Source organism: Sorex fumeus, unplaced genomic scaffold, assembly GCF_029834395.1.
Source record: "Sorex fumeus unplaced genomic scaffold, SorFum_2.1 ptg000093l, whole genome shotgun sequence".
Taxonomy (NCBI): Eukaryota; Metazoa; Chordata; class Mammalia; order Eulipotyphla; family Soricidae; genus Sorex; species Sorex fumeus.
Genome location: NW_026606150.1, coordinates 7,644,142 through 7,661,230, shown reverse-complemented (window position 1 = coordinate 7,661,230; position 17,089 = coordinate 7,644,142). Strand labels below are relative to the sequence as shown.

The window sequence follows — 17,089 nt, the reverse complement described above, 5'->3', positions numbered from 1 at the left end:
ACACTGCACGTGGCCCGTGTGAGCGGCACCGGGCGGGGTGGGGCCCGCCCCAAGGCAGGTGCGTATGTGACTGGAGAGTCCCCGGTCTTGCCCGGCTGCTGGGACATGGGCTCTTCGGCCCTGTCCCCACTTCCTGTGGGAGTTCTGTCCCCAGGCCCCGGGTGGTGTGCTCGAAACAGAGTGTCTGTCCCTCTGCCTCACCGGTGGGGCCGGAGCCCGCAGGGGCACGTACTTGATCTGATCTGGTTTCTAGTTTTTATGATTCTTCTGCTTTGGGGCCGCATCTGACGGTGCTGAGGGCCGACTCCTGTGGGCATAGGGGACCCCAAGGGGTGCCAGGGATCGAGCCTGGGGTAGTGGTGTGCAAAGCCAGCCTCTGTGCCCCCCAGAGGTGTGTATATTCGTGGTTTCCAGGGACTTCCCGGACTCTGGGGCCTGGCCGCCCGCCACGCTGCCCCGGCTCTGTTCTTTCTCCCGAACTTTCCTCGCTCTGTTCTTTCTCCCGAACTTTCCTCGCTCTGTTCTTTCTCCCGAACTTTCCTCGCTCTGTTCTTTCTCCCGAACTTTCCTCGCTCCTTCAAATTCAAGTCAGCAGCTCCAAGTTTGTCCTAAACTAAAACATCTCCAGTTTCAGGGTGGGGGTTGGATTATTCTTGTGTGTGGGGGCCGGGGACGGGGGTTGTTTTGTGTTTCTCTCCTTGGGGTATTAACAGGCAATTTGATGTTATTTATTCGTGTTGAATCTAATTCACGTACCTCCCCTCCGTCTTGGCAGGTGAGACGCGCCTCCGATAATAGCCGCGTGCGTGAGGGTTGGGAGGGGGGGACGGGGAGCGTGCCTTATGTAACCTGTTTCCGAGGGCTCTGGGCTGAGCGCCCTGAACCTCCTCCACTCACAACCCCTTTGTGCTGGGGAATGCAGCCGGGCGAGGACTGCCAGGTCACCTCAGGGTCCTGCTGCAGTGGACTTGAAATTCACTTCTGCCCCGTGCGGCCCAGAGGCCTCCTGCCATGGCCAGTTCTCCCATACTATCCCCCAGTTCAGTGCCTTGACCCCCGTAGGGTCCCGCGCAGTGTAAGAAGCCGACTCGGGGTAAGGAGTGATAGCACAGAGGGGAGGGCACTTGCCTTGCACGTGGCTGACCCGGGTTCAATCCCCAGCATCCCATATGATGGTCCCCAAGCACCGCCAGGAGTAATTCCTGAGTGCAAAGCCAAGAGTAACCCCTGAGCATCGCTGGGTGGGACCCAAAAAGCTAAAAAAAAAAATAGCCAACTTGGGGCTGGGGAGTTCTCGGGGTACTCTTAATGAACCCCAGAGGTGGAGGACATGGACGGCAGTTCTGTTCTGACTCTCCTGGGAAAGAGAGCACTGAAGTGAGAGCATGGTTGGTGTCTCAGGGCCACTGGAGAGTAGTCCCAGGGCCTCCGCAGCTTCTACTGGACTGCCCGTGCCCTGGCCGGTGGCCACCTTCTGGGCACAGAAATTGGGGGTTCTCCTCCCTCACGACCCTACCATTGTCGAGGTGCCCCTGTAAGCCCCAGGAAGTGCCCCCTGCATCCTGCCAGGAGCCGGGAGCAGAGGCCACGTGCTTACCCTGCCCCTGGACACTGCTGCCCAGGTGTGGGTCCTCTGTCCTGGCGCCCCTGACCACTGCAGCCTGAGAATGAACATTGGTCTCTGGCCCAGAGGGACACGGCCCTGCCTGGGACATCTGCCCCCACCCCGCGTCTCCTGGGGTTCGTAGCTGCCAAGACCGTGTCTGGGAGCCAAGCCTGAACGACCCTGGGCTTCCAGGGGGCGGGGAGGAGTTCGGGTGGCAGAGACCCTGCCAGGGCCCAGCACACGCTCCGAGGCCCATCCCTGGCATTGCCCGTCCCTTGGTGGTCTTGAGACCACCTGCTGTGACCCCAATTTCAAAGCGATTCCCAGGGCTGGAGAGACAGATAGTAAGGCACTGGCCTTGCACATGGCCAACCTCAGTTAGAGTCTTGGCACTTCCTAGGGTTCCTCAAGCCTAGAGCCAGAAGTGAGCCCCGAGCACAGAGCCAGGAGTCAGTCCCGTGCACAGAGCCAGGGAGTCAGTCCTGAGCACAGAGGCAGGAGTCAGCCCCGAGCACAGAGCCAGGAGTAGGCCCCGAGCACAGAGCCAGGAGTCAGCCCCGAGCACAGAGCCAGGAGTCAGTCCCATGCACAGAGCCAGGGAGTCAGTCCTGAGCACAGAGGCAGGAGTCAGCCCCGAGCACAGAGCCAGGAGTAGGCCCCGAGCACAGAGCCAGGAGTCAGCCCTGAGCACAGAGCCAGGAGTCATCCCCGAGCACAGAGGCAGGAGTCAGCCCCGAGCACAGAGCCAGGAGTAGGCCCCGAGCACAGAGCCAGGAGTCAGCCCCGAGCACAGAGCCAGGAGTCAGCCCCGAGCACAGAGCCAGGAGTCAGCCCTGAGCACTGCCAGATGTGGCCCCAAACTAAACAAACACCAAACCACCTCCAGATATGGGGTTGGCGTGTTCTTCAGCGCCCCTGTGGGTAACTTGGGTTCTCCGTTCCTTGGGACGCCCAGGGTTGCCGGTGCTGGAGCCCTGAGTTTGATCCCCATGTCATGTGACCGGGAGCCCTGCAGGACACTGCCAGGCGTGTGTGTGTGTGGGGGGGAGGGTGTGTGCATGTCCTCAGCCGGCCGCCTCCATTCTGCTCAGGGCCAGCGTGGCCAGGGCGACCTCGGGAAGCCTGCCCCGGTCACGCTGCGTGGGGCCACCCGGGAATGGGCCATCAGACTGTGCCATGCGGGGTGAGAGTCGCTCAGTCCAGCAGTGCTCCTCGGGCCGATTGCCCGTCACCCCGGGGTGACCCTCAGGCCGAGTGTCCCCTCACTCTGGAGGGGCCCCAGGCCGCCCACTTCACACTCGGAGGATGGTGTGAGTGAGGATGAGGAGGAGCAAAGGGAAATGGAACCGACAGAGCCGTGGGCTCATTCCAGCCGTGGACGAGGGGGCGTCCACCCGCCTAGGATGCACGGTGGCCTGTGGGTTCACGGCCCTCTCTGACACTCACCGTCCCCCCCAGGTGGCCATCATCGCGGGCAACTTCGAGCTGGCCGACTACATCAAGAACCACAAGGAGACGGATGTGGGTGAGTGGCCGCGGGGGACGCCGGCGGGGCCCGCTGTGTCTGCCCGTGGGGATGAGGCGTGGGGGGGGGTCTCGTGACGGGCAGTGTCCCACGCCCGGAAGAGCCACTCTCCTCTCCTAGGGGGGTCCCGTGCCCCCTCGGGCCGAGCCAGTGTCGGGCCGAGCTGCCTCCTCGTCCCGGGTGCCCGTCCGCCGCCGTGCTCATGACCACTCCCCCTCCCAGTCCCCCTTGTGCCCACCAGGAGGACCGTCTCTGGGGCGCCTCCTCGCGCCCGGGGCCCCGCTGCTGGCGGCTGGGCCCCATCTCGCATCCCGGAGGAGCCGGCCGGCCCGTCCCCTGCGGCCGCCGGCGGGCACCGGAGCGGCGGCGGCGACCGGCCGCAGTGGAGCGGCAGTGGTGAGCGGAGTGGCCGCCGTGGCGTCGGTGGGCTCGGCTGGCTGTGCATACTGCCTGTGCTGCGTGGCTGGTCCCCGCTGCCCGCGTCTGCCCCGCCAGGCAGGGCCCCGTGCCAGCCTGTCTGCCGCTCGCCCGCCTGCTCCCTGCCAGCCTGCCTGCTGGGGTGGGGGGTTGGTTCTCCCGGGGGAACCAGCCCCTGAAACCCAGCGGGCAGCAGAGGGGGTCACGGGGACTGGACAGGGCCGCTGGCCATCGAAGCTTCCAGCTAAGGTTTCCGCGTGGTCGGAGCTAGGCAGGGCCTGAGGGATTCTGGGGATGGGAAGGAGACGAGAGCCGGTCACAGCTGCCCCCCACCTGGCCGGGCTGGCCCCAAACACCCAGACCCCAACTCCTGGGCCCCAACATGCTACCCCAGTGGACCCCCAGCACTGAGACCCCAACACTCGGAGCCACAACACCTAGACCCGGACCCCAACACTCAGACCCCCGTTACCCAGACCCCTAAAATCCAGACCCTCAACACCTGGACCCGAACACACAGACCCCAACACACTGACCCTTAATATGCGGACCCCCAACACCCTGATCCCTAATACGTGGACCCCCAATACCCTGACCCTTAATACATGGGCCCCAACACCCTCACCCTTAATATGTGGACCCCAACACCCTCACCCTTAGTACAGGACCCCCAATGCCTGGACCCCTACTGGTGTGGTTCCTTTTCCGTGGAAATCCCAGTGGTTTCTGTGTGTGTGGGGAGCTTCCGGCCCCCCAACACACGTGTTCTAGCACACGGGATCCTTGTCAGTCCCGCAGGCTCCTGGGGAGGGAGCATCGGGGCACGCTGGGGCCCCTCACAGCACCCCCTGGGTCGCCCCGGGGGCATGGGGTCACTGGACCAGGGCGGGGGTCATGGACTCTGGGGCCCCTTGCTAAGCCTGGTCTACCTGTGAGGCCACGTTGTGGGGTCCCCAGGCCCTGCACCCCAGCTGTCCAGGGCGCAGGAGCGGGCAGGGCAAGGGGAACCGGGGGGCGCGTGCCCATCCGGCCTCTCCCCGGCCTCAGCTCCAGCCTCTCTGCGAGGCCTCAGCTGCCCCTGCAGCTTGGGAGAGTTTGGGGTGTGGGTGCCGTGCGTCGTCCTGTGTGTGGGCTCCAGACCGGGGAGCAGTGGCGGGAGCCTGCCGGGGCCGGGGAGAGGGACCGTCCACAGCCACGTCCTGCCCTGTGGGCCCCACCCACGGGCAGCCTCGCTGGAGCCTCTGAGACACTCGGCTCTCTGCCTCCCAGCTGGAGCCCCAGAGCTGGGTGTGGCTCGGGGGAGTCGCCGGACAGGGACAGGGACAGTGCGGCCAGCTGAGGGGCGGACCCGAGCCCGCGCGGGAGGGAGCACTGTGCAGAGGGCCTGCCCCTTTAAAGGCGAGCGAGCGTGTCTCCGGGGTGCAGAGGCTGCTGGACTCCCCGCCCCCTCCCGGACACCCCCTCCCCCATGGTCGACCCCCCACCCGCCTCCTGTGCCCTTGACGGTGGTGGCCGAGTCCGGTCAGCCGCCCCGTGAGTCCAGCCGGCTCGCGCCCGGCTGGCCATGGCCCCCGCGGGGCACAGACCCCCAGAGCCGGCTGCAGGGAGCCGGGGAGCAGGCGTCCGAGCCGGTGGGTGGCCAGCGGGGGGCGAGCGGGTGAGCCGGCCCCTCCCTGCACCGCGGCGGCGGGCGCGGGGTGCGCCAGGCATGGGCTGTTCCGCTTCCGCAGAGCGAGGTTGGTGCTGGGGGGCGCTGCCTCCGCGGGGGGGGGGGGGCGTTTGTTTTGTTCCCGGGAACTGGAGTTTGGGTGTCTGGCCGCCTCGGGGAGCCCTGGCAACCGTTGCTAGGCTGCGTGTCTCAGCGGCTGGTGCCGAGGGGGGCCGGGTTTCTCCTGGAGAGGCCGGAGGGGGTGTGCGTGCATGCAGGGGGCGTGTGGGGACCTGAGCCCCTGCTGGGACGCAGGAGGGGGCTGGTGAAAGGCACCTGTGCGGGGGGCTTCTGAGCAGAGGCTGGAGCTGGTTGGGGGAGGGTTCCATTGCCTCTGTGCACCCTGGGAACTTCCAGACTGCAGGTGGGGGAGGCAGGGGTGAGACCCCAGGTGGGGTGTAGCCATGGGGGACAGACCCCCAGATGAGGTATAGCCAGGGGCAAGACCCCCAGATGGGGTGTAGCTGTGGGGGACAGACCCCCAGATGGGGTGTAACCAGGGCACAGACCCCCAGGTGGGGTGTATCGCGGGGGACAGACCCCCAGATGGGGTGCAACCAGGGTACAGACCCCCAGATGGGGTGTAGTCACGGGGAACGGACAGACCCCCAGATGGGATGTAGTCACGAGGACAGGCCCCCGGATGGCGTGTACGCACAGGGTACAGACCCCCAGGTGGGGTGTAAACACAGGATACACCCCTTGATGGGGTATAGCCAGGGGTAAGACTCCAGGATGGCGTGTAGGCTTGGGGTACAGATTCCCAGGTGGGGTGTAGCTACAGGATACAGACCCTCAGGTGGGGTGTAGCCATGGGGTACAGACCCCTAGATAGGGTGTAGCTTGGGGCACAGAACCCCAGATAGGGTATAGCAACAGGGTACATCCTCCAGATGGTCTATAGCCAGGGGTAAGACTCCCACATGGCATGTAGGGGTACAGAACCCCCTGGTGGGGTGTAACTATGGGGGACAGACCCCAGGTGGGGGTTCACGGCAAGGTTTCTGGATTGTTGGGGCAGCAGGTGCTGGACCCCCGTCCCTGGCCTATCTCATCTCTGCAGGGCAATGGGGTGGCATGTCCCCGAGAACCATGGGCCGGGTTCCCTGTGACCGAAGAGGAGACAGGGTGGCCCCCGGCCTCCGTCTGCCCACGTCCGGCAGCCTGGGCAGACACGGGGCTCCCCAACTGGATGCTGTACCCACGTCCCCCCGACTTTTCCCACACCTGCAGGACTGGTGTGTCCTTCTGGGCATGTCCCATGGGTGGGGGGGCTTTGTCGGCTCCGTGTCCTCAGCCTCCGGGCTGCACCCCCTGTTGGTGGGTCCCGTCAGGTCAGGTCCCTACCAGACCCCAGCTTCCTGAGGCAGCACCACAGCCCCCAGTCCTGCTCCTCCCTGAAGCCCACCCTGAAGGCCGCCCCCTGACCACTCTCTGTCCTGCCCAGCCCCTCCCTGCAGGCTGAGCTTCCTCAGTGGGGGGCTCGGTGCTTCGTGGGGGTGTGTGCCTGAGGGTGGGGCCCCAGTAGCACAGCCAGATGCTTTGGGGCCATCACGTGGGGGCCCTGGAAGGTGGGGGGTCCCCTCATCTGGGCTGCGTTTGGGGGTTGCATGCGGGGAAAACCCAAGAAGCCATTAGGGTTCCCTCGCCCACCCGCATCTCCAAAGGCAGCAGGAGGCTGAGGGTGACCTGCAAGGGCTCCCGAGTCCTGGGCGGCTGCAGGGGTCAGATTGGCAGCCCGCAGCCAGGGCAGGGACGGGCAGCCCAGGGCCTGAGCCGGTGCAGGAATTTTGTCGTTTTGTTGCGTTAATTTGGTTCGGGGCCGCACCAGGCAGGGCTCAGGGCCGGCCCGTGTCAACCTGAGACCCCGCACTCCTGTCCTGAGGGTCTTACCTGGGGCCTGGGGGCCCCCTGAGGCTTGGGGGTGCTGCAGTGGCCAGCCGGGAGCTGTCTCAGCTGTTTCCGCTCGCCTCCTCCGGCTCCCTCCTCTTCTCACCTCCCTGCCTCAGAATGTGTGAATGGAACAGGGGAGTCCCAGGGGCCTGCTGGAGCCGGCCCCCCCTTTCCTTCCCGCCACCCCTTCCTGCCCACCGCAGCCTTCACGGAAGGTGGGGGTGCTCGGGTGGGGGTGCTCGCAGGGCCTGGCAGAGTAGGGGTCAGTGTCCCACCCCCTTGCCCCCAGACTCAGCGTACTCAGCGGGCGGCCAGTCAGCACCCCGAGATGGGCCGGGTCCAGCCACAGACCCCACTGTCCTGTCCTGCTGGCCCGGCTCCCTGTCCAGGACCACCCAGTCTCGACCCTCTGTGTGCGCCTGCGTCTGCCCCTGCCCCTAAGGAGGCCCAGGCGGGGGCTTGGGGACACCAAGTCACCTGGTCAGCCGCAGACATGGCCCCGTGGAAGGTGGTTCATGGCTGGAGACCGTGGCCCACCCCACACGCCATGGTCAGTGCCCTGATCAGTGCATGGCACGCCTCCCCGGGGGCTGCCGGCCACTCAGGAGTGCCAGGCGCGGTGAAGGGGCCTCGGTGGCCTTGGATCCTGAGCGGTGGACAGCACGCTGCCCCCCCCCCAAACCTGTGTCCTCACCCTGGGCCCTGGCTCCGGGGTCCATGGGGACAGCAGGGCCAGGGACTCCCCTGTGTGACAGAGTGAGGGGCTCCAGTCTCCTCCCTCTGAGTTCCCATCCCTTGAGTGCATCTGGGCTTTGCGGCCAGCTCTGGCACGTCCATCTGCAGTCTGGTTCCTCCTGTCCACCAGGCACAGGGCAGCCCTACGTCTGGCCACACCTCACGGCCCTGTCGTGTCTCCTGAGCCCGGAGCCCCAGCCAGGGTCCTGCCTAGCGTCTGGCTGGCACTGTTAGTCCTGGACACGGAGCCGCGTCCTAGACTGTCCTCCAGGCCACTGGACTCTAGACTGTCCCCTGCCCTCCCCTGGGATCCCCACAGAGTTCACCAAGGCACCAAGTCCTGCCTGTCCCCCATGGTCCCCACACCCCCCACTGTGTGCACTTCCTCTGCTCCTGTTGGGCAGAACCCCGAGTGGCCCCCACACTCAGAGTGACCCTCCGTGTGATCCCCGTGTTCGCTCCTGCCAGACCACTGGGCTTCCGTCTCCCCCCCGGTGCCCACCTGCTCTGCTCAGACCCCGCTGGGCCTGCAGCCCTGGGAGCCCCTCCCTGCTGTTCCTCGTTGGCCCCATGTGTTTGGCCGAGGGGCTTGGCGCGTGGCTGTGTCTGCCGGGCTGTGTGGTCCTGGTGGCCCTGCAGCGTGCGGTGACAGGCACACACAGGCCCTTTGTGCTAAGCTGCAACCATGGAAGAAGCAACCATGCCCAGGCGGTGGGGGTCCAACGGGGGCCCTGGCATCCGCTTCCGACACTGGTTCTCACGTCCAGGGCCGCTCGCCACTCCGGGAGACTCTGGCCATGACCTTTAGTTGGAATCCGGTCCTAGTGTGTGTTCGGGCCGGAAGTCTGGGCAGCACAGAGGCAGGAGAGTTCCAGAGCAGGTGCTCCTGCCTGGGTGCTCCCACAGCTCCGGGCCCTCCCGCCTCGCGTGCAGGGTGTGCAGCATCAGCGCGTTTTCCCGGGCACGTGAGGGGCGGCGGGAGCAGAGACAGCACCAGCGGCTTGCTGCCAAGTGGGAGCAAGGCGACCTGCAGGGCGGCCAGCTGCAGTGAGCTCACGGGGATGCGGGCTGACCCGGCTGGCGTCAGAGCCGCGAGGACACACAGCACGTGGGTGTGGGGCTGGGGGGCCCAGGACCAGCCTCCCAGCTGCGTCGTCAGCAGAAGAAGGATGGTGTGGACGCCGTGGCCTGGGGGCCTGGGACGAGAACCCCGTTGCAGTCTTGCCTTGGGCTTCTGGAGAGACGGGGGTTTGCAGGAAGGGACTCGAGGCCCTGAGTCACGCTCCTGCATTTTAACTGGCTTCCACATCCCCACGACTAGACAACAAGCTCTGTGGGATTTCTTCATTCATGACTTTATCACCCACTGTCCAGCCTGGCGCCTGGCATCACTACTGAGTTAGTATGGCGGACAGGTGAACCGGTGTGTGGGTGTTCGGATAATGGATGGGTGGGTGGGTGGATGGATGGATGGATGGATGGATGGATGAGTGAATGGATAGTTGGATGGGTGGATGAATAGGTGGATGGATGGGTGGGTGGATGGGTGAATGGATGGTTGGATGGGTGGGTGGATGATGGATGGATGGATGGATGGATGGATGAGTGAATGGATGGTTGGATGGGTGGATGGGTGGGTGGATGGATGGGTAGATGGATGGATGGGTGGGTGGATGGGTGTGTTGATGGAGGTGGGTGTGGATGGATGGGTCAGTGGATGGGTGGGTAGTGTCTGGACAGATGATACATGAATGGGCGGCTGGATGAATGAATGCATGGTGGTTGGATGATGGACAGAAGGTGGGTAGATGGTGACTGGAAAATGGATAAATGGTGGGTAAATTATGAATGATGGATAAATGATTAATGGAAGGATATGAGAGATAGAGGGGTGGAAGAAAGGAGTTCAGGAAGAAGGGACCATCGGTTGATGGTTTCACCAGATACAGTTTGGCTAGAACATAGCTACTGTCCAGAGTTACATGAGGGTGAGGAGAGGACCGAGATTCAGAGAGACACACCACTCAAAGGACTTGGCAAAATCTCTCCTTCCCTGTACACAACACCTTGCGGCGCTTGTTTATCGTCAAGTAACACCACTAAGCAACCAGTCCTCTCTCAATGCTAATATCCGGGTGTCTTTCTAAAACTAACATGTGATTCTACAACTGTTTTCAATTTAGTTTCACCCTGGTGCCATCTGTGTTGGGTCTGATCATATCTGTCCATCCTTCCATGATTTCTTCACCCAGAAATTCATTCACCTACTTAACCATCCATACACCCCCCATTTTTTGGCCTCTGATCCAGCCATCCCCCAATCCATCCACCCATCCATCCACCCTCCCACCACCCACCCATCCATCCTCCCATCCATCCATCAACCCATCCATTTATGTTCCCATCATCCCCCATCCATCCTGTCTTCCATCTACCCATTCATCCAACCACCATCCATCCATCCATCACTCGTCCATCTTCTCATCATCCATCCACCATTCCTGCCATATGTCCGTCCACCCACTGACACATACACCCATCCATCCATACAAAGACCAACGTTACATCTACCTATACACACACTGCACCCCCCTGTACACCCCCTACCCATCCCTCCATACACCCACCAACCATCCATATGCCCATCAGTCAGATCACATACCCAAACATACCTACATACCTACACCCCCATGTGCCCACCCGTCTACCATGGTACCATCCATGTTCCACGCACCCACCCTCCTGCCCCTCACCCACAAGCCATTCTCTCTCCCAGCTCTCCTTTCACCGAAGCACTAGATCCCAGCCAGCATCACCCATTCGCCCTCACATCTACCCTTTCTCCTTTCCTTCCTCCCACACTGACTTCCTCTTGGCGTCTGTCTGTCTACCCATCTGTCCACTTAGTCCTTTACTGTCATATCTGAACGATGCACTTGCCACCCGCCATCCACCAGCCTGTGCCCTCCCACCTACTCATCCCTCCTCCCCTCCACCCACTTCTGCATCCCCCACACCTGAGCTGACCCGCTGGAGTGCACTGGGCACACCTGTCCTGCCCTCAAGGAGTTTATCCCTGGAGTTTGTCCTCAGCCACTCACAGCTCCTGTGGGCGTGAGCCAAGACTTGAACCCAGAATCCCTCCACTCTAACTGGGCAGCACCGGCCCTCTGGGCTGAGTCTCTGTCTGGTGGCCGGGGGCAGCTCTGCTCCCTCAGCTCAAGATAAGCGTCCCTTCCCAGCCATTCTCTGACGCACTCTCTGGGGTTGAACAGTCCACACGACACCCAGCGCCTCGGCAGCTCTAGAAAGCTTCCACTCACCATGCTCCCAACTGAATAGTGATTGCCAGTCCTTGGGAAGACAGAGAACAGCCAGGCGGGTGAAGGCTGCCGGCGGCATCTGGCCCCTTTCTGTACCTGTGGGGGGATGGAAGCGACCAGGTGCCACAGCAGGTCTCTGGCATCCCCCACAGAGGTTCTGTCTGAGATGGGGACTTGAGCCCTGCTGTCCCTCTGTCTGATGGGGACAGTGAGCCCCGAAGTTCCTCTGTCCAATGGGGACATGATCCCCAACGTCCATCTATCCAATAATGACAATGAGCCCTGACTTCCCTCTGATGGGGACAGTGAACCCCGACTTCCTAGGTCCTCAGCAGGGCCAGTGCTTGCAGAGTTGCTAGAAAGTTCCTGGTGCTGCTGTTCTTGTCAGCACCAGTGTGCGTTGTGGCCACGGGAGGAGGTGACAGTGGACAGGGACCCAGGCGGGATGGAGTGCAGGCCAGTTCATGGAGGCTTGGAGGAAGATGGGGTGGGTGGAGAGGGCAGGACAGTAGGGAAGGGGCAGGGTCACCGGGAAGAGGGCGGGGCGGTGAGGAGGAGGCCATTGAGGGGGGTGGGGCTATGAAGAGAGGGTGTGGTCATAGGCAGAGGGTCCTATAGTGAGAGGGCGTGGCTATAGTAAGAATGAGGTCATACGGAGAGGGTCTGGTCTTGGGGAGGGCGTGGTCATGGGGAGAGGGCGGGGCTATGGGAGAGGGTGTGCGTATGTGAGAGGGCGGGGCTATAGAGATGGGGCGGGGCTATGGGAGAGGGCGTGGCTATGGGGAGGGTGTGACTGACGAGAGGGCGGGGCTACGGGGCAGGGCTATGTAGAGAGTGTAGTCCTGGGTGGGCGGGGCTATGGGAGAGGGTGTGGTCTGGGGGCGGGGCTATGGGGAGAGGGCGGGGCCCCAGGGAGTCCTAGGGAGATGGGGTAGTTATAGGATGGGGTCTGGGCCCTGTGGAGCCAGGGAAGATTTCCAGAGTTTGAGGCTGCACTGGGGACCCTCCCTGGCCGCAGGGGGCAGCTGCTGGCTAGTTCTGAGATTCAGGTAGGAGCTGGGTGACAGGATGAGGCGGGTGAGCCTAGTTCCAGGTTCTGCCCAGCGCCTCCACGCAGCCCCCAGGCAGGAGCCGGTCCCACGGGCACAGGGTCCTGTTGTCCAGTCCACATGGGCACTGGCTTGGAGCTCGGACTGCCGAGTGTGCATTTGATTGGCCCCTCAGCAGCTGGGTGGACAGTCAGCCCGCGGCCTGCTTGTGGCCGGCCACTGCTCCAGGTGTGGCAGCCCTGAGACCATCATGGCTGCTTCTGGTGGTCCTGGAGCAGAGACCGAGCTGGCCCAGGGCCGCTCCGGGGATGGGCCATCTGTCCCCCCACCCAGCCACTGTGCCCACCCCCAGGCAGTCACTGGAGAGGCAGGGACAGAGCAGCCTTGGTGTCCGCTCAGCAGACTTCCGGTCGGTGCCCCACCCCCACAGGAGCTGCGTGGAGCTGGAGACCTCCACCCTCGCCCCCCACACCCCAGCTCCTTGTGGGCGGTTGGTGGCCATGGGTCCTGGCCTGGCAATCTCGCGCCTCCCCGGGGTTCACAGATGCCCCCGGCATGTTTTTAGTTTCTTATTGAAGAAAATTTGCTTGGAAAGAAGTGGGGGGGAGAGAGAGCAGCATGTGTGCTCGAGAGCGAACAAAGGCCCCCCAGAGTCGAGGCAGGACACGCGACATTGTTCAAGGGCGAGCACTGCTGGAGGAGCAAGCCAGGCCCCTGCGGACGGGTGACTCCCTCAGGGGGGCTCCCCCAGCCTCTGAAATGAAGCCATTTTGCTCTTTGTCAAAAAAAAAAAAAACACTTTTTTTTTAGCTTATCTTCGCTGAGAGCTACTCTTGGCTCCTGGCGGAAGTTCCCTGAAAGCCCTTGATAAATAACGTGGGTGTCTGGGAGTCGCCCCAAACCCCATCCCCGTCTTGCTTTCTTGGGAAGTCGTGCGAGAATACTGCCGCGGCTCAGCCAGCCAGAAGCGCGGAGTGTGGGGGGCCGGCTCTGCCCGCGCCCTGGGCCGGGACCCCCCTCTGCCACCGGAAGCGTCTTTCATCGGCCCTGCCCATGCCCACAGCACCCCACAACCCCACAACCCCGCCCTCTGCCTCCCCCCCCAGGCCACCCTCCAGCTGGGGGACAGGGTCCTGTACGTGGGTGACCGGCTCTGCGTTCCTGGGGGCCGAGCGTGGGGGCGGGGAGCAGGCGGGCGCCCAGGAGGGCTGAGAGCCAAGAAGCAGAGAACATGGCACTGCCCCGCCGCAGAGCAGCTTGGGGTTCCCCCGTCGCCCGCCGTGAGCCAGAAGCCAGCGTCCCTGCAGCCCCCAGCCTTCCTGCCGTGTCCAGTCGTCATCAGCTGATGAGTTCGCTCCACTCGGCTGGCCGAGCTCAGCTCTCTGAATGCCGGGACCTGGGTTCCTGCAGGGTGGTGTCCCCGCCGGCCTCTCTGCTCGCCCAGAGATGCAGCCTCTCGGGACGGTGCTCTTCCCCGTTGGGGACACAGCAGGCAGCGGGCACCTCTGCAGACGCAGGCGTCCCCTCTGCTCCCCACCAGGACGGGCACAGGCGGCCCACACCACCCACCCCTCGATGGCCAGTTGGCCTCACGCCACGCCCCGCGTTGCTCCATCCCCGCAGTGACACGGGGGGCCGTGTCCCGTGAGTACCGATTTGTCAGTGCTCTGGGTGCCGGCCGAGCCCCTGAATCCCGCTGCCCGGGCGTGACCCTGGGGAGACAGGGGATTTTCCTCTGGAACCTTCCTCCTCTCATGGCTGCATCTGGCTCCTGCGTCCTCGGCTCCCCAGAGGCCTCAAGCCCCACACGTCTGCATCAGCCCCCTCCTGGTTAGTGAGCTCTCCAAGTGCAGGAGGGCCAGAGGGCTGGGTGCCCGAGTGGGCAGGGTTCTCTGGCAGCCGCGGTTCCTGCTCTTCCCTGGCTGAGCCCCTCGTTGCTCCCTGGCCCCCCCCGGGGGCTGTGGTTCTTTCCCTCTCGGGAAAGAAGATCTGCTTCTGGCTGTGGGATGCTCCCGCTGCCGTCTGGGGCACGGGGAGGCATAGACGGACAGACAGTTCCTCAGCCCCAGTGACTGTCCCTCAGGGAGCACTGCAGCACAGGGTACGAGCAGACAGGGCTGGACCGAAGGGGCGGGCAGCAGGTGTGCAGGGCAGACGCCACAGACAGACTCAGTGCGGGAGGAGACAGGGTCCCGCCCCTCCTGCCCGGCTGTGTCTGCACCACGGGGGGGAGGGGGGTCCCCCAGCCCTTCATCTGCTCTTTGGGGCCGCACCCGGCGGTGCTCAGGGATCACCTATACAGTGCCAGGGACGGACCCCGGATCAGCCACACGCAGCGCCTCTCCCCTGCACCGTCTCTCGGCCTGACCCTTCCGCGTCCCGTCTCGGTGCGGCTGGCCTGGCCGTGTCGCGGCCCGGGAGGGATGGATGGGGCAGCTGGGCCGCGGCATGGAGCCGCCCGTGCTGTACCCAGGGCCGCACTCTGCTGACCCGGTTAGGAAAATAGGGCACCGCTCCGGGGTTGTTTTTTTTTTTTTTAAAAAAAAAAAAACGGAACATTAATTAATGAGCTGGACGAACGCCTGTGCTCGGAGGGCAGTGGTTCTGGAAAGTTCTCTCTGTTCAGAGAGAAGAATGAAGAGCAGCCGTGACTGGTGGGCAGGTGTCCCGGGAGCTCCCCCATTGTGGGGGACTTGGGTGGAAGCACTGTGCCCTCCCCGGCAGGCTGGGTGTCTCTGGGGAGGAAGCATTGATGAGGTCCCTGAGGAGAAGGACTTTATCTACCTGGCGTGAACATGGGGACCCGCCTGAGCTGGGCGTCACACGGCAGCCCAGGAAAGTTCAAGAGAAATTTGAGCCAGTGTCCTGGGAGGTGCGTCCAGGCCACCAGAGGACAGCCCGGCGCAGACGGTCACGGAACCCCAAAACACGCCTCCCCCACACTCCACCCCAACCCGACGTGGCAGCCAGAACCAGGCGCGGGCAGGTCTCGCGAGGATGCACCCCTCCCCAATGTCCCCCCGGGCCCATGTCTGTGCTTCTGTGGGAGCAGCCAGGTGGGTCCTGGGGTCCGGCCTGGACCGCGCACCCACTTTCCCTGAGGCCTGAATAGGAGGGAGGGGACACGCCCAGGACGGCTATGGCAGCTGTTCCCTCCTTGCTGGCCCGTCACCTCCTCCTGGGAGGAGGCCAGTGACCGCCCTGTGTGGTTGTCGTGTCTGAGCCGGGAGTTCCCGCCGCCCCCCGGGACCCTGCACCACCCCGGGCATGTCTCCCCGCAGGAGGCTCGCGGAGGGGGCGCCGGCCTCTGCCCCCTACACAGGCAGCTTGGACGAACCCCAACTCATGTCCTTGCCCATGAGCCCTGGAAGGCGGGAAACAGGTTGGGTGGGAAATACCGACCCTTCCCCCACGGGCCACTCCACATGGGTGTCAGCTGGGTCCTCCCTGCGGGTGGTCACATGGTGCTGCCCACGCCACCTGTGGGCTTGCCCGTGGGGGTCCCCAGGGCGCTCCCCGGGCCGGCTGGCGGCGTTGCCAGCACCTCGGGCCCCGCTCGGCGCCCCTCCCCCGCCCCCGCGTTATTGTGGGGACGCCTTTTTATATCCGTGTTATTTATAAAAGGGTGATTCACTGGGCGGTTATTGTGCGGGAACAGCCCAAGCCAGAGGGGTCGGCGGGGAGAGCCCTGCACCCCACCTCGCTCCCTCACGGCCGGCTGGGGCCTTGGGACCTCTTCCCGGCTGGCGGGAGCCGCAGCCCCCTCTGAGCCTGGATCTGGGCGGTGGTCTAGAGACCCCGTTTGCTGGACCCTCCTTACCCTCCCCCAGCCAGTAGGAGGTAGGGCCCAGGAAGGGACCCTGGGTGGAGGGGTCACGGCCCCGCGCTCCCCCTGACGGGGCAGGGGTCCTCAAACCCGGGGTTGGGGGGATACTGGGGCCGCCCCTGGATCACAGTTGGCGCCCTGAGGTCAGACCCACCCACCTGCGGCCTCTGGGGCTGCCCAGGGAGGCTGAGAGGGTCTGTCCCGAGCTCGGACCCTCACAGTCACAGCCGCAAACAGGAGTCGCGCTGGCCGCTGAAGGAGCCCGCCCCTGCCCGGCCGCGATGGTGGACATTGGGCTTGCCCGGGCACCAAGGGTCGGGGGCAGGGGCAGGTAATGGTGGGTATCCAGGTAACGGGAGGCGAGGGTCAGACTGGTGGGCTCAAGCAGGTGACGCAGCAGGAGGGCCACTGCCCCACCGTTGCATTCTCGGACCCTCCTTTCATTCATGCTCGCCTTGCGAGGGGGTGTGGGTGCTGGGGAGGGGAAGCTGGGCATTTGAGGGAACTCCGGAGGGCTTGAAGCTGCCGGCTGCGGGGGAAGCAGTTTGGGAGACTTCCTGGAGGAGGTGGCGTCCTGCGCTCACAGAGGGCTCCTTCCAGACACAAGGCGGGCACGAGGGGCCACCAATGCTGTCTGCACAGCCCGGGGTCCCTGCCTCTTCCTCCGTCACTCTTCCCCGGGCCCCGGGGCTGGTGCCCCCTCTCAGCCCTCACTGCTGGGGAAACCGAGGCTTAGGGGCCGCGCAGGGGTGCCGAGCCAGCCCCGTCCCCGCGTTCCCTGCCGGCAAGGCAGATGATCCGGCGCCACCCCCACCGCCGCCGCCAGCACGCCGCGCGTCTGGAAGATTCTGATGTGCGAAGAGCCTTTTTTTTATAGGAGAAATGACATTATTTTCAGCCTGTTGTCAGGCAGTTGTCAAAAGACGAGCAAATACGGGCTGAGAGCAGGCTCGGTGAGGGGGCGGGATGCGGGGACGGGGGTCCCGGGCACCGAGCCACGGGAGCCA

The 17,089-nt window shown here is 64.2% G+C and overlaps 1 protein-coding gene across 3 annotated transcripts in view; it reads left to right on the top strand.

Annotated features, from left to right (window-relative positions):
* The window catches only part of SHANK2 (SH3 and multiple ankyrin repeat domains 2), a 169,687-nt gene that overhangs the window by 21,502 nt on the left and 131,096 nt on the right, over positions 1 to 17,089 (top strand). For all 3 annotated transcript variants that reach the window (XM_056131815.1, XM_056131814.1, XM_056131817.1), the window contains exon 9: positions 3,065 to 3,131. In XM_056131815.1, coding sequence (XP_055987790.1) covers positions 3,065 to 3,131 — 67 coding nt within the window. The remainder of the gene's footprint in view (positions 1 to 3,064; positions 3,132 to 17,089) is intronic.